General features: G+C 34.2%; 2 protein-coding genes across 3 annotated transcripts in view; both read right to left on the reverse strand.

Annotated features, from left to right (window-relative positions):
- The window catches only part of LOC127063441 (serine-rich adhesin for platelets-like), a 134,203-nt gene extending 131,581 nt beyond the window's left edge, over positions 1 to 2,622 (reverse strand). Inside the window, exon 1 of one of the 2 annotated variants that reach the window (XM_050993245.1) lies at positions 1,405 to 2,622. In XM_050993245.1, coding sequence (XP_050849202.1) covers positions 1,405 to 1,479 — 75 coding nt within the window. In that variant the 5' untranslated portion in view covers positions 1,480 to 2,622. The remainder of the gene's footprint in view (positions 1 to 1,404) is intronic. The other variant, XM_050993243.1, reaches the window with a different exon arrangement.
- A 4,742-nt stretch (positions 2,623 to 7,364) lies between these two features.
- On the reverse strand, positions 7,365 to 13,330 carry LOC127063442 (melanotransferrin). The gene is made up of 9 exons (XM_050993247.1): positions 13,102 to 13,330; positions 11,262 to 11,674; positions 11,029 to 11,146; positions 10,783 to 10,962; positions 10,191 to 10,708; positions 9,945 to 10,109; positions 9,751 to 9,839; positions 9,297 to 9,637; positions 7,365 to 9,200 (listed from the first exon to the last, which is right to left on the reverse strand). The coding sequence occupies exons 2-9, from the start codon at positions 11,514 to 11,516 to the stop codon at positions 8,560 to 8,562; spliced, it is 2,307 nt and encodes a 768-aa protein (XP_050849204.1). The 5' UTR covers positions 11,517 to 11,674; positions 13,102 to 13,330; the 3' UTR covers positions 7,365 to 8,559.
- Between the last annotated feature and the right edge of the window lie 1,158 nt (positions 13,331 to 14,488).

Raw genomic sequence — 14,488 nt, forward strand, 5'->3', positions numbered from 1 at the left:
AGGCAATCGATGCATAATCTAATCACGAGCAATAGAACGCGAATGAATTTTTTTCTATCTTGGGAATGGCCAAGCCTTTCTTTTTCTTTTCTTTTTTTCTATTTTTTCTACTATTTTTTCTTCTTCTTCTTCTTTTTTATTCCCTTAAGGATAACCTAACAATTATTTAAATCCTTCCTTACGTATAGCCGATAAAATACAAAGTAGATGTGAGATAGCCGATGGAACGAGTAGATCGTTCAAGTAATAATCCTACCTCTTACAATAACGCACAAGTAACAATATAAATAATGTATGAAGAAAATCTCATCCGCTTAACTCGCGCTCGACATTGGTGCATCCTTTCCAAAGTATCTTCCAGTTCTATGAGGACTAAAGGATATAGTATGAAAGTCGACAAGAGTTCGTTCAACTCAACGATCGGATAAGACCAGTCGAGTCATCCTTATCGCTTCTTTCTTACTTTTTCTTCCCTACGATATTTCATCCTTGTTATTACGATAAAGTCTAACCCGATAGTTACGACAAATTTTTTTTTTTTTTTGTGAAAGAACACCTTTACGAACAATTATACGTATGACTTTGACACCAGACATGAAATTCTCTTTAAAATTCGACGAAATCGCGAACGTAAGAATAGCAAAGACCGTAAAGTAGCTTCGGAAAGGCGCAAGGCCTTCTTCGTGCGATCGCACTTTCACGAAGGCGTTGGAGCAAAGGTCGTTCATCGTAGGCATAGTATATACAGATAGAAATAGAGATAGAGATAGACACAGAGAAAGAGAGAGAGAGAGAGAATAACAAAGTTCTCGGCATTTAGCATCGTTCCAACGATTCTGACGTTGCGATTGTCGTGTGATTATCGCGAAATAAAGAGAGAAAAAGAGAGAGAAAGAGAGAAAGAATTATTCAGTCGTTCTTCTCTCGAGTACATAAACCAGTACGGATTACTAAACTACGGTCGATCCTAGTGCTAATTAATCGCGTAATTATATTCCATAATTGCCTTGGTACGCGTCTACTCGTTCTTCTTGTAACTCCTACGAGCCAACGATGCTGTTTATAATACATAGATTTTAACTTTCGCATAAACATTTCTCACGTTTAAAGGGAAACTTTAACTTTGTTAGATGGGGATGTAAGGAGGTAGGGATTGCATTTGTACGTTTTGTTAAGCAACGACAGCGTCGTCGTTCTAACGACGAGAAATAATCGTTGCGATGCGATAGTTCTATCTCTATCTCTCTTTTCTTTTTTTTTCTTCTTTTCAACGACGCGTTCGCATTCAAACACACTGTCAACTAGTATAAACTGCATATGAAAATACCATAAATAATATCTTCGAGGGGAAAGTAGAAAATAGGAAATAGAAAAAAAAAAAACAAAGTAAAAAAATGAACCAACCTCTGTCGACGCGAAGACGAACGTAGTTCTCGGTGGTTGTAAGAAAATCCTCATATTCCAACGTCGATCCATCATCCTTGGCGTAGATCAATTCGAGTATGAAGATCGTCGAAAGAAGTAGTATCGTCATTGTCGATGAACGTGTCGCCATCATTTTTATTTAGTTTTCTTGACAAACGAAAGCTTCGTAACTTTCCTCTCTTTCTATCTCTTTCTATCTCTTTCTCTCTTTATCTATCTATCTATCTATCTATGTATCTACGTATCTATCTCTATCTCTCTTCCTCTTTCCGCGCTCACTTCCGAAAGGGCCGGTAAAAGGAACGTCCGAATTGCGTCACATCTTTGTCGTATCGCGTGCGGCTACTCGTGGGCCCTTACGTTCTACCTCGTCGACGCGTACGCTCAATGGAAGGGCGAGAAGGGAGTTGCGCGCGCGGGAATTTTAAACTCGCGACCGTCTTCTCTTCGATTCTTCCCATCGACGAAATACGAACGGATTTACGTACTCGAATCTCGATTACTCTTACGAATATCTAAACGTTTTCTAATCGATATTTTTGCAATGCTTGCTGCTCGTCGTACTTTTCGTTTCTTCTCATCGTATCCCGAAATGAACGATCGTGAACCGGATCCACGTAAATGTGCGTCTCAAATGAAACTTTGGGGAATGAGGATGTTTCTTTGGATGTTTTTCTCTATTTCTTTTTCTTTTTTTTTTTTTTCTTTTTTTATTGTCACCCCACTATGTATGTCTGACTGTTTCTATGCGTGTATCTCTCTCTCTCTCTCTCTCTCTCTCTCTTTCTCTCTTTCTCTCTTTCTCTCTTTCTCTCTCTCTCTCTCTCACTCGCGTGCGATCCGACAACGGTACTCGACAGCACGTTCGCCGTTGGCACCTGTTTTCTTTGAAAGAAGTGTGTGCCTGCCAGCCGAGTCCATGCTGCACTGCTAAGTCGATCGTCAGGTGTTTCAAGCTGGCGCCGAGCGAACGCACCGCCATCTGCCGACCTCTCGCTGTACGATTATCGGCCTCTCTCTTTCCCCGTCTTCCCGATCGAGCTTTTCATTCACGCGACCCCCCACTACCACCACCATCACCTGTACACTATCTCGGAAACACGTGCGCGATTATACGCTAATGTAAATTTCTAACAATCTTTATTTCTATAATAACAAAATTTCATTTTATTCGAACGAATCATTAAAAAATTATTTGTTTGAAATTATATCAACGTCGTCGAATGAAACGTTCTCATCGATCGCATTTTTGCATTAATCGTAATATCTTTAGGTCCTTAATCGAAAATAAATAATAGTTTAGACGTTTTTCTAAAGAAAAAGAAGAAGCAGGTTTGAAAAAGGACGAAACTTTAATGGCACCGTTCACAGCTGGGTATTTAATTAAGTCCGATTGCTCTCCGTTCGACGAAGAGAGAGAGAGAGAGAGAGAGAGAGAGAGAGAAAGAGAAGAAAGAAAAAGAGAAAAAGAGAGAGAGAAAAAGAAAGAGAAAAGGAAAGAAGGAAAGATAGAAAAAAGCAGTTGGTACAGGAAGCGATGAGTTTCGAGTACTTCGCGAGCAACGGAGCGTGCTTCGAGAGGCCCGTTACGGGACACAAAAGCATTGGCGTAGTCGTCACATAAGAGTTCCTTGACGAATCGAATCTGCGAAGGATGAGATTTCGCGTTGACGCCTCTGCTCGGTGCCGGTGCAACTTCTTCTCGTTGGTATTCCAAGGGATTGCGAACTATGCCGACCTTAAAAATTATCGACACGCCGACGGAGAATAATGGGCTGGGACCGGTATAACGCCCACTATCTTCTCTACCCTCTCTGTGTCTCTTTTTCTCTATCTTTTTCTCTATCTTTTTGTGTATCTCTGTTTCTTCAACTCTACCCCTTTGGATCCCGCAAATTATCTCGCGGTTTTTCACCCCAACGAGGAAATGAACGGTCGCTGCACTTGTCTCTAACAAACCTCAGATCGATTCGGAGCGATCCTATCAAAGACTATCGTGATCGAACATGATCGAGAAAGATAACAAAATATAAGACAAATTTCAAAACGTAGAGAATAACTTATCAGTTATACAAATGTACGAATAACGATATCAATATCGATGAAAAACATTGAAACAAATTGTATCTTTAATAAGTCGAACTTTCGCTTTTTCTAAAACCTGCTATCCCATTCGTCGTCAGGCGCCTTCTGTCTTGAAGATTTTCACAGAAACGGTAAGATCGCCTGGAGATTGCCAAGAAATATCCTGCCGCTAATGAGAAAACAAGGTGGCTCGTTGTTTATGTTTCTCACGTACCAGTAATCTCGAAGCCTTTGTTGCTTTCAATCCCTAACATTAAAAAAAGAAAAAAATCGCATACTTCTTAACTACGCCAAACGTAAGACCTGCGATCATCCTTTCGCTCACTGGGTTAAACTAGGTCGTAAATACGATTTGTTCAAAAATGACTAGTACTTTGGTGAAATGAAAGTATATATATGTGTATGTGTGTGTGTATGTGTATGGTAAGTATCTAATATATGTATTTCTGGTAAATCGACGATAACAGAAAAATAAACGAAACTGAACGCTCGCTAACGTAAAAATTCTCTTAGGGGATTCTATGTTTCTTTACAAGAATCTTTTTTTTTTCATTTTCCTTTCTTTTTTTTTTTTCTTTTCTTTTCTTTTCAAGCCCACCGAGAGAGAGACATATTCACACGAAATCCGGTTCTACTGGTTCGAAGTTAGTTTCGAAGGCAAAGCTTAGTCGTGGTCGAGCGAGAAATCGACACTTTTACCGATTACTCCATCGCGTTACATAGCTCTCCAACGATGAGCAAGCTTATTATATGTAAAAAAAAAAGATCAACGACCTGATAATATCAACGTACGATTGGTTCATGAAACTAAAACAAGATCCGAGTTCTTTAATTAAGAAACTTCGTGTTTTATAAAGAATATCATTAACATGATACTCGAATAACACGCATACAATTTATATTTAAAAATGAAAAATATTTGCAAGAGGATCATCGAACCTTCGGAAGGCAAAAATTTATTTGAGAAAAGAAATTTGCGTCTTTTTTATTATTCTCTTTACTCTCTCCCTCGCACCGCAAATATTCGCGAATAAATGAAGGGACATTAGCGGCTCTCATATTACAGGGTGCTGGGTATCCTCGAGAGGACCAAATTTATTACTTCAAATTGGTTGCAAAATACGCCATAACTCTTTTCAAATTTATGAGCCCGTGCCGGCAGGCGGAACGTTGACGATACGAACGACGAGTAACTGCCCTAAAGCTTTTACTATGTCCGGTGTATATGTCCGATGTATATTGCTCGTTGTTCGAAAGACCAAGTTCGATGTCAAATCGAAAAAGAAAAAAAAAGAAAAGAAAAGAAAATGCACAGTAGATTCGCTTCTTAGGATGATTTTTATTGGCACTAACACGCTCGTCTCGAAAAACGCTGTAGCTGGTATTACGAAAGAAAGAAAGAAAAAAAAAAGAAGAAAAAAGAAATGAAGAGACAGGACGTGCCTAAATATTCATACGCGATGCATCATGCGCGATATATCGATTCGTTCGAGGTACACGTCGCTTCTCTCTTGGGTTCTCGCCGAATCGAAAGTCTGAGGATAGTCTGAGCGAGTCAGAGAGAGAGAGAGAGAGAGAAAAAGAGAGAGAGAGAGAGAAAGGAGACAACCACGATAAAGAAAGATACAAGACGTTCACGTGCGGAGGGTTCGATTAAAAATCGAGCTCGACGTAGGAACAGAGAGGTGGAATAAATTTTCTTTAGGCTCCTCGTTAATTAGCATCCTTCGTGTTTTCGATTCAGAGTAGAATGGCACTAAGACTCTCTAAGGCAAACGGACCTCTTCCGTAACGATCTTAACTTTTACACGTAAGACCAGTTATGTCTCTCAGCTTAGATCCTCTTTGTTTCCGATTAATTAGAATAGCTGCTAATGCGCATAGACATCGGAATATATCCGCGTTAGAAAAGAAAAAAAAAAGAAATATAAGAAGAGAGAAAAGGCGAAAGGAATAAGGGAGATGGAGCGAGATACATTTCCTGTACACGCGCCATTAATTAGCATTCTCTATTGTAAGTATATATACGTATGTACGTATGTGAGTACAAGTACGAGTCTCTTCGTTCGTTATACCATAACAACCCACGACACTTGTCGTTCTTTCTCTATCTTTCTCTCCCACTCACTCTCTTTGAAGCGTATTGAAAAGAAAGTACAAAGAGAATGTAAAAAATTAGTATATCATAGTGATGTTATAAATTAAGCTATTTCTCTATTACATAAAACTCTTTCTTATTCTAATTAACCGAGTCATTCTTGTCATGAATTAATTCAAATAATTGGAATACTAAATCCTTTCTCTCTCTCTCTCTCTCTCTCTCTCTCTCTCTCTCTCTCTCTCTCTCTCTCTCTCTCTCTGTATCTATTTATTTATCTCTTTCTCTTTCTCTCCTTCTTTCTTTTCCTCTTTTACCATGTAAAACTCGCATGTATGGATCTACCCCTCGAACGATACCACAGCGGGATAGCGTTCAACATAGTAGGCTTGCATCTAATTTCTACGAACGATCGGAAGATTATGTAAATAAGAAGTGCGTGCAGAACGCGGTACGGAATAATAATTTCGATAGAAGCGCTAAAAGTACACGTCCACTCTCGATACACGTAAATACACTTGCATACACACACGTTCAACGACGCATATTCTTGTACTTTGTTCTCGATTCGATCTCGAATATCCAGAGCTCTTTTCATTCGTATTTTCTAGGGAACGCTCCTTCGCGGTCCAACGTTCTCCTACATTCGCTTTTACTATCTCAGACTCACGATCTGCAGTCACATTGTGCGTGCGTAGAAAAATTTCGAGCGAGAAAGACTAACATGACTTTCCCCTACCGCGTGAATCGCTTTATTATTCTCGTCATAATTTCTTAACTCGAGAACGAGATGGAAAAGATTTCCTTTTATATCAAATGGATTCTTTAAGCGTAAAATGTGTCAAGTGTATTTTAATAGTCATCGGTTTTTCTTGAAAAAGTTTGTAATAAAGAAGATGGATATCTCTGTTCTCTTACAAAAAAAAAGAAAAAGGAAAAGGAGAAAAAAAACAGAAAAAAGAAGCATAAAAAGAAGAGAAGAAAACGAACAAAAATAAAAACTTGAAACAAATTTCTCTAAGAAATATAGTAAAAGATAGATAAAAGAACGATAATAATAATAAAGATCGTGACTATGTTGTTTCCCATAGATATATATGTGTGTGTGCAATGAACAACGTTCATCTAAGCATAAACTTAATTGTTTTTCCCGCGTTCTTGCGCGACAAAATGACCTCTTCTCAACCAAATCCAACCATCTTTTCTAAAGTAAAAACACGCGGTTGTCATTCCACAGGCGCATCGTTCTCCGATAAACGTTTATCGTAATTCGATATTTGCAATAATAAATTATAATTCGTGAACAAAGTACGACGTACATTTAGCGAGCGAAAGTAAAATAATGTCGATATCTCGATTAAGTTTCTTAATTATGAAACTTAACGAAATGGTAATCGCTATACTTTAATAATATTTTACAAATGTCTCCTATCTACTGTCTTATGATTTGTAAAAAATGATCATGAAACTATGTAATTTCTATGTCCCACATGTGCGTTCAGGAGAGCTCTTTCAAAATTACGTTTAAATTAGTAGGATCGTCGCGTACGAGCTTTCATGCTGTAACGACAACGATCACGACCGATGATCGAAGACCGTAAAATTACAAGAAAACAAAGAGAGAAAGAGAGATCGATACGACGTATGTTTTCGTCTTTCGAAAGTAGTACGAGATGTGTCGTAAATAGTTAAAAGTTACATTACTCGTACTCTTCTACCTAATCATTAAAGATTTCGGACTTAACGTGAAATCGTATTTTCCCTATAAAATTTCTTTATTATTTCTTATTACATCATATATCTTGTAATCAAGTAAAAACGAAACGACAATATGATGCATTATTTATATATTTTCGTCCAAAGCACGATCGTCGTTTATTAGGAAATATAGGCGTCGTATTTTGATAGAACTTTTATTTAAATCGTGATAATTTTACGTTGTTTAACGTTAGTTTACAAAAAAATGAAGTTAAATAGACGCGTTGATTGACTATTGCCGATTTGTATTTTCGCACGGCACAGTTAGTATCTATCACGAGTCTTAAGTAATATCCTGGACAAGACGGGCAGCGGATATTACCCAGCGATCCCGAAGCTTCGCCGATGGGCAGTGATCGTTGAGAAATGCAATTTGAATAATATCCTCGACGATAATTGCTTCGATCACGAAGAACACAGTCGCTGTTTCCTATTACTCAACAATATCGCCTTCGTTAAAACCAATTAATCCCTTTGCCATAGCAAGCTTAATTTATTTCGATCAAATCTGTTCTAAAGGGGGTTGGAATATTTTTCCTTTCTTTTTTCTTTGTTTTTTCATTTAAAAAATACGTATCGTTCTTTTTAAGAATGACACTTTTTATGAAAATATATTATACTTATCTAAAAATAAAATAAATAAAAATCGTTTGAGAATCGAAATGGACGGCTTCGTTTCTTTCGACAATCGAAATAGTTTGTCTTCGTTTCGTGTTCATTTTAAATATTAATACCTATTTATATTGATAGGTAATGTATTAAAAGATAATGTTATAAAAAATGTCGATGTGTCGTAAACGGACGATTTTCGTAAGCATGTGATCTTAGAAAATATATATACATATGTATACTATAATATATATAATACCTATATTTATATCTATATATATATATATATATATATATATAACTTTTTTTTGAAAATGGACGGATTACATTTGCTTCGTATAATAATCGATATCGACTATTTTAGAATTATTAATTATATAACCTATGGTAGAAAAAAATTATAAAATCTAAAAATAGACATCCTACGCGATGACTAACAGTCACTTGTACTTTTCACGCGTATATAAAATAATACACACGAGAGATTGTGAGCGGTGAACACGTAATATTTAAATATACTTCCGGAAGATACGAGATTGAATACCGTAATCTTAAATAAAAATTATATTACAAATTCAGATCTTTTATCTAGCAAGCACGTAAGTTAAAGCAAACATGATTAAAGCAGCTATTATAGAATGCTCTAAAGCAGCCGCTCCAGCATTGCAATCTACGATTCTTCGAGCTCTCATAAAATCTGGACCAAGATATGCGCTAAATTGTCTTTTCTCTGGTGGAATGACTATCAATTGTTGCGTTGCGTCTTGGAAAATAAGATCGCTATAAGGTGGAACGCTGTAAAACATACTAAAACTAAACTCATCTGGATCCTTTCTACCATACAATTGTTGTGCATAAATAAAGAGATTTATATATGCATTAATTTGCGTCTCGTTGTAACCGTAATAACCACCACGAGTGACTATCGCATTAGCTGCAACTTTTCCTAAGTTACAATGTTCGTAATCAGTACTTGGCCGACGAGTACCATCGGGACATAGTAATTCAAAATCTTTAGTGAATGTATTACGTGCCCAAAATTCTCTTCTTTTACCATCGGTGTTTTCGGCAACTGTTGTATGCTTAACGAATGCTACGTCACCACCTCCTTCAACCAAACATCTAAAAGCACCAGTATGTCCAAAATAATCTTCGGAAGCATCTCTCCGACAGTATCTGTAACTAGGTCCGTGACACAAGTCGCACATATTATCGTACGGTACACCTGAAATTACGAGACAGACAAAGTGAACGAATTAAAAAATTAATCATAGTATCGAATCAAAATGATCGTCGTATACGAATAAATTTGAAAATTTACCTGTATTATATTCGGAACTTAATGCACCTGGAACGCACGATTTTGTAAAATATTCAGCAGCTGCGCGTACGGAATTGCAACCGTAACCTCTAATCCATTGATTTGAAAGAAGGTACGCCAATGGATAGACCCATCCTGCTGCAGTATTAATTCCAGTATGACACGTATATTTGTTTTTAAGATACGTTAAATCTGTATTGTCGTCTTCCTCCTTCGCAACAGCAACAACGTAATAATCTGGTGTACCAAGATTATATACTTCGGATATGAAAGGAATCAATTCGAAACGCAAGCCAGCGGTGTATACATCGCTAGCATCTAAAACTGTTACATCGGCGATTCTAAAATGATTATACAATTTAACATTATATACATACATATATATATATTATATGTATGTCCTTTGTTACTTTATTTTTTATACTAATAATTTTGTTTAATTTCTCGTACATACCCATTCTGTACCGCTTGCATACAATTTATTTGACTGTGTCCCTTATGACACAATAATTCTGGTTTCAAAAGTTGGGCTTTCAAAGCTATCTATAAAATAATCAACAATATTCTAATTGTATATTCTTCTTTAGATTCTTTTACTATTCAATTTATAAGTACTTATAATAGCAATCTAAAAGTAGTTAAAATTACCTTCATCTTTATACATTTCTCCATTTCAGGATCGGATGTAACGCACATCGTCATTCTATTCACAGGACATTGACGTACTCCTAGAATAGAATCTAATGATCTACCTAAATATCCCGTATACGTTTGATCTTTTTCAAGCAATGATACAAAATCTTGAGCAGAATCCTATAACCGCAGAAGACACAACGATAAGCATGTAAGATAATGAAAAATGTGTGAAAATTATTTTTAAAAAATAATTATTACCGAAAACATTAAATTATGATGAAGGCCATATTTTGGAGCCGATTCGAATAAATCAAATGTTTCGATTGGTTGAATATTTGTAGTTTCAGAATAATCGTTAGGTGAATAATTGTTATACGTATCATTGTATTCTCTGTCCCAAGAATTCGACTTTGCATAGCCGTCATCGAAACCTCTATCATATTCATTACGATTATCCGTATTATATTCATTTCGATTGTTATATCTAAAATCTTTTTCTCTGTATCTATCTTCATATCCTGGTCTGTTTTCAAAATTACCTTGTCGATTATCAAAACGATTATTATAAATATCGGTAAAATTGTTTTTTCTGTTTAATACTTTAACCGCTCTTTCAAGAAATTTTTGATATAATCTGCGAATTTCAATTTTCGTTGCCGAAGACGTTACTATTGCACGAGAAGGAACAGTACCCCAATTACAAGTCTTATACTCATTTACTGATTTTCGAGTTCCATCCTTACATAATAATTCGAATTGATCTTTTGTAATATTATCTACAAAAAAAAAATCAAATGTAGCATTAATAAGTTTTTATTTGTTGACGATGCAAATTTATGTGAATACTCACTGAATTCAAACGTAGATGATGTCATTTCTTGTACGGTAGTATGCACTAAAAATGCGATTTCTCCGGCATTTACTAAGCAACGAAAAGCACCCTCATATCCTGCGTAAGGATCCGCATTTGTACATTTACCAGTTGGTGGTTTTCCAATACAAAGTTTGCATAACTGATCAGAGTTATCGCCTAAAATATATAGATCATTATTTAAGCCTTTTACTTATAGATATTATTTATACTTTAATAGCATACCTAAGGGATTATATTTATCTATCAACGAATTTACCGCACAACTTGGGCCAAAGTATTTAATTGTAGATTTTACGTGATTATTACAATCAATGATTTCCATTCCACCTTGCTTCATTAACTATAACAAATATGTTGATCTTGTTTTTATAATCAATTGCATAATTAAATAGATAAAATTAATTTAATATATTTTAAATATATATAACGTAACATGTTTATGAAATTTTCTTTACCGTATGAATAGGAATAATCCAACTGGCTAAAGTACCAACTCCTGCAAAACATGCTTTTTTTCCTCTAAGATTTTCTAATGCCTGTACATCTGGTAAAGATCCTTTCTTGACAACAGCGACGGTATATTGATAATTAACGCCACTTTCATATATTTCTTGCATGATCGGTACCAAACTATGATAACGACCTGCTATAAATACTTCTCCGGCATCTAATGTCGTCATTTCAGCTTTTTCTTGATCCAGCATCGACATACATTCTTCTTTGTTAAAAGCTTGTTTACATTTTACTGTAAAATAGCTTTTTCCAAAGAAGGTAACATCACGAGCAACTGCATTCGAGAAAGCTGCACATTTGTTTTGTTCGTCATCAGAAACGGTACACCATGTCACTGTATTATTCGTATTCAACCCTATAAACGAAGTATTCTCATTTTACAAGTTATAAAATAAATGAATACAAAATGTGTTAGTGCGTTTATAATACATTTCCCTATTTGTTTATTTATATCACTAAGAATAAGAATGTTGTATTCATAAATTACTATATAAATAATATAAATGACTAATATAAACTACAAAAGTTAAACAACTTAAATTTAGGTTAATATCTAGACTTCTTTATAAAGATGAATATTTCATTAATACCATTGATACGAGTGCAGATAAATATCAGGAATATTGAAAACACGTAGTCTATCCGCATTTTGAACGAACGATGTCTAACAAACGCTATATACACAAATTTTAATAGACAACGCCCATTGACGCTTATTGGAATTAAAGATGTTCGAGTCCGATTCGATTCTTCGAAAGACCGATTTTTTAAGTTAAAAGATCGATCTTTTAAATCGATTATCTGCTTGTTCTCAAGATTCGATTTAGAATCGATTTTTTCAAGTAAATCGAACAGCTCTATATTGGGGCGCGTTCGAAAAGATGACGCAGGGTAGGCAACCTATCATTCTTGCCAACTATCAATAAATCTTATATATTATTCTATTATATATAATATATTATATATAATATTATATATAAATCATTATATATTATATATATTATATATAAATCTATTATATATTAAATCTCTGTTATCTCCACTTGTCCAATTTGTCTGGATCGAAGTATTACACTACACTGTATTCTCTGTAATACACCAGATCGTAAAGGGCCATCTTCATGTGCACTGTTTATCACCTTTCAATCGTAACGTGTGCGACTTCAGCGACAAGTACGGATAAAAGATGAACTACAAAACAAACGAGTAACGCTATCCCCACCATACATCGTTTCGATAGCATGCAGTAATTCGTACTAAATACGAATTCGCTACGCATTTGTTTGATATAAATAGAAAATATAAAATATAATTAACACATATGAAAACTAGTACATAAATTCGCAATAAAAAAGAAGATTTCGTCGAATGTTTTCCTAAAAATAATTAATAAATACTTATACATCATATTATTTTAATACAAATAATACGAAACAAACTCCTATAGAGAAAACAATAATAAAATAGTGCTGGGAGAAAATTTTCGTAAATAATGTAGAAACGAACTCTGTTTAAATTTAATTGATCTAACCACACATATTACGTCTTAATTTTATTAATAAAATTATATAATAAAATCATTGCGATATTCTAAAACTGGATACACGTTAACGATTATACGATAAAAAAAAAAAGGAGCATGTACTCCTATTAACAAAATTATGAAATATTTATATTCTGTCGACGTTCTAATAATTAAAACGAATTTTTATCACTATCTATAATTAATACGCATTTTATTTGCAGACGAGGTGAAGAAGAATTAAAAATATTTGCACTTACTTGTACAGATTCCAAATATGAATTCTCTAAATTTTCGATTCGTAGGTTCGATGCATTTCCAAAATTTTCTTCTCCCTTCTTCCTTTTAATAATTCTTTACAGCTGATAAATTACTCTTCGTTTTTCTTCCTCTTGAAAATGACTCTTGTTCAACACTTTTAAAAATCACTCGCGACACAAAATTACTAACGTTACTACCACGACCGTAATACTTCGACTGATCGTAAGTAAGAAACAGTATGAAAACAAATACATACGATCATAAAGTAATAAGCAATGAGAAACGATATGAAAACAAACGAAAACAAAAGAAACGTATTTACCAATCGTATCTTGTTTAGATAGAACGTATCTATTGCTAAGACGATTTCGTCGAAATTATCTAAGATATTATTTGTTAAGAATTTGTGCGATAACCATGACGTAAAATGATAGTTTTTCTTCATTTTGTTATCATAAATTACTATCATCATACGTCGTGTATAAATCGTAATATAAATATATTATTCTATTCTTATTACAGTTCTTTTTAATATTATTATATTACATATTATTATCGTAGTAATAGTAGTAGTAATAATAATATGAAGTGAATTTCTACAAAGGAAGCCATAACCAAATAACGTTAAAAGAAAAGTCTCGTAGATAATATAAAAACGAACTTGTTTTATTTTATTTTTTTTTTTCAAAATAACATTTGATATATATATTCGTTTATTATTAATTTTGAATAATCAATAAATACATGTACTTTATATGTATTTATCTTAAAATAAAATTATACTATTATTGCGTATCATCTACCACGAAATTCACGTTAGCCATTGGTAGAAAAAATAAATATGAGATTGAATAATAACAATTTATTAAATTATCATATATAAAAAAAAGAATAAATTAGTTCATTAATTTCGTATATATCGATACAATACAAAAAGACAAACATCAAAATCATTTTATTTAACCTCGAAACCTACGATCTCTGAATTACGAATTTAGATTCTTGCCGATGTGTAACACACTGCTTATAAAATCTTTATCTTTTTCATTTTTAAAATCTAGAAGAAATTATACATTTTTTCAAAATTTAACAATACTTTAGAAACTCAGATTCATTGACACGAACGATTGAATACGTATTTTCTTATTTTTGTCATAGAATCGTCTGTTCAAAAATGACCGAATGAATTATCGTAATTTTTCCGTACGAGCATCGTAAAACGTATTATTTTGCGTTTAGAAATAGTCAGAAAATCTGAGCATCAGTTATTCACGCGTACAAATAAACAAACAACCGATACTTAAACGAAAAAACACTATTCAAACGTGATATAAAAATCGGTAATGAGAGTACGAGCTTCTTCTCTTTCACCGAAAATTTCGAGGG

This window comes from Vespula vulgaris, chromosome 4, assembly GCF_905475345.1.
Source record: "Vespula vulgaris chromosome 4, iyVesVulg1.1, whole genome shotgun sequence".
Classification (NCBI taxonomy): Eukaryota; Metazoa; Arthropoda; class Insecta; order Hymenoptera; family Vespidae; genus Vespula; species Vespula vulgaris.

What these genes read in the sequence shown, in the direction of transcription:
- LOC127063442 (XM_050993247.1), bottom strand. Translation starts at nt 11,516, where the DNA reads ATGTCGATGCTGGATCAAGAAAAAGCTGAAATGACGACATTAGATGCC. An exon ending in AGAAATGTATAAAGATGAAG is followed by an intron (nt 9,840 to 9,944) that starts GTAATTTTAACT and finishes ATTATTTTATAG; the next exon opens with ATAGCTTTGAAAGCCCAACT. An exon ending in ATGCAAGCGGTACAGAATGG is followed by an intron (nt 9,638 to 9,750) that starts GTATGTACGAGA and finishes TAATCATTTTAG; the next exon opens with AATCGCCGATGTAACAGTTT.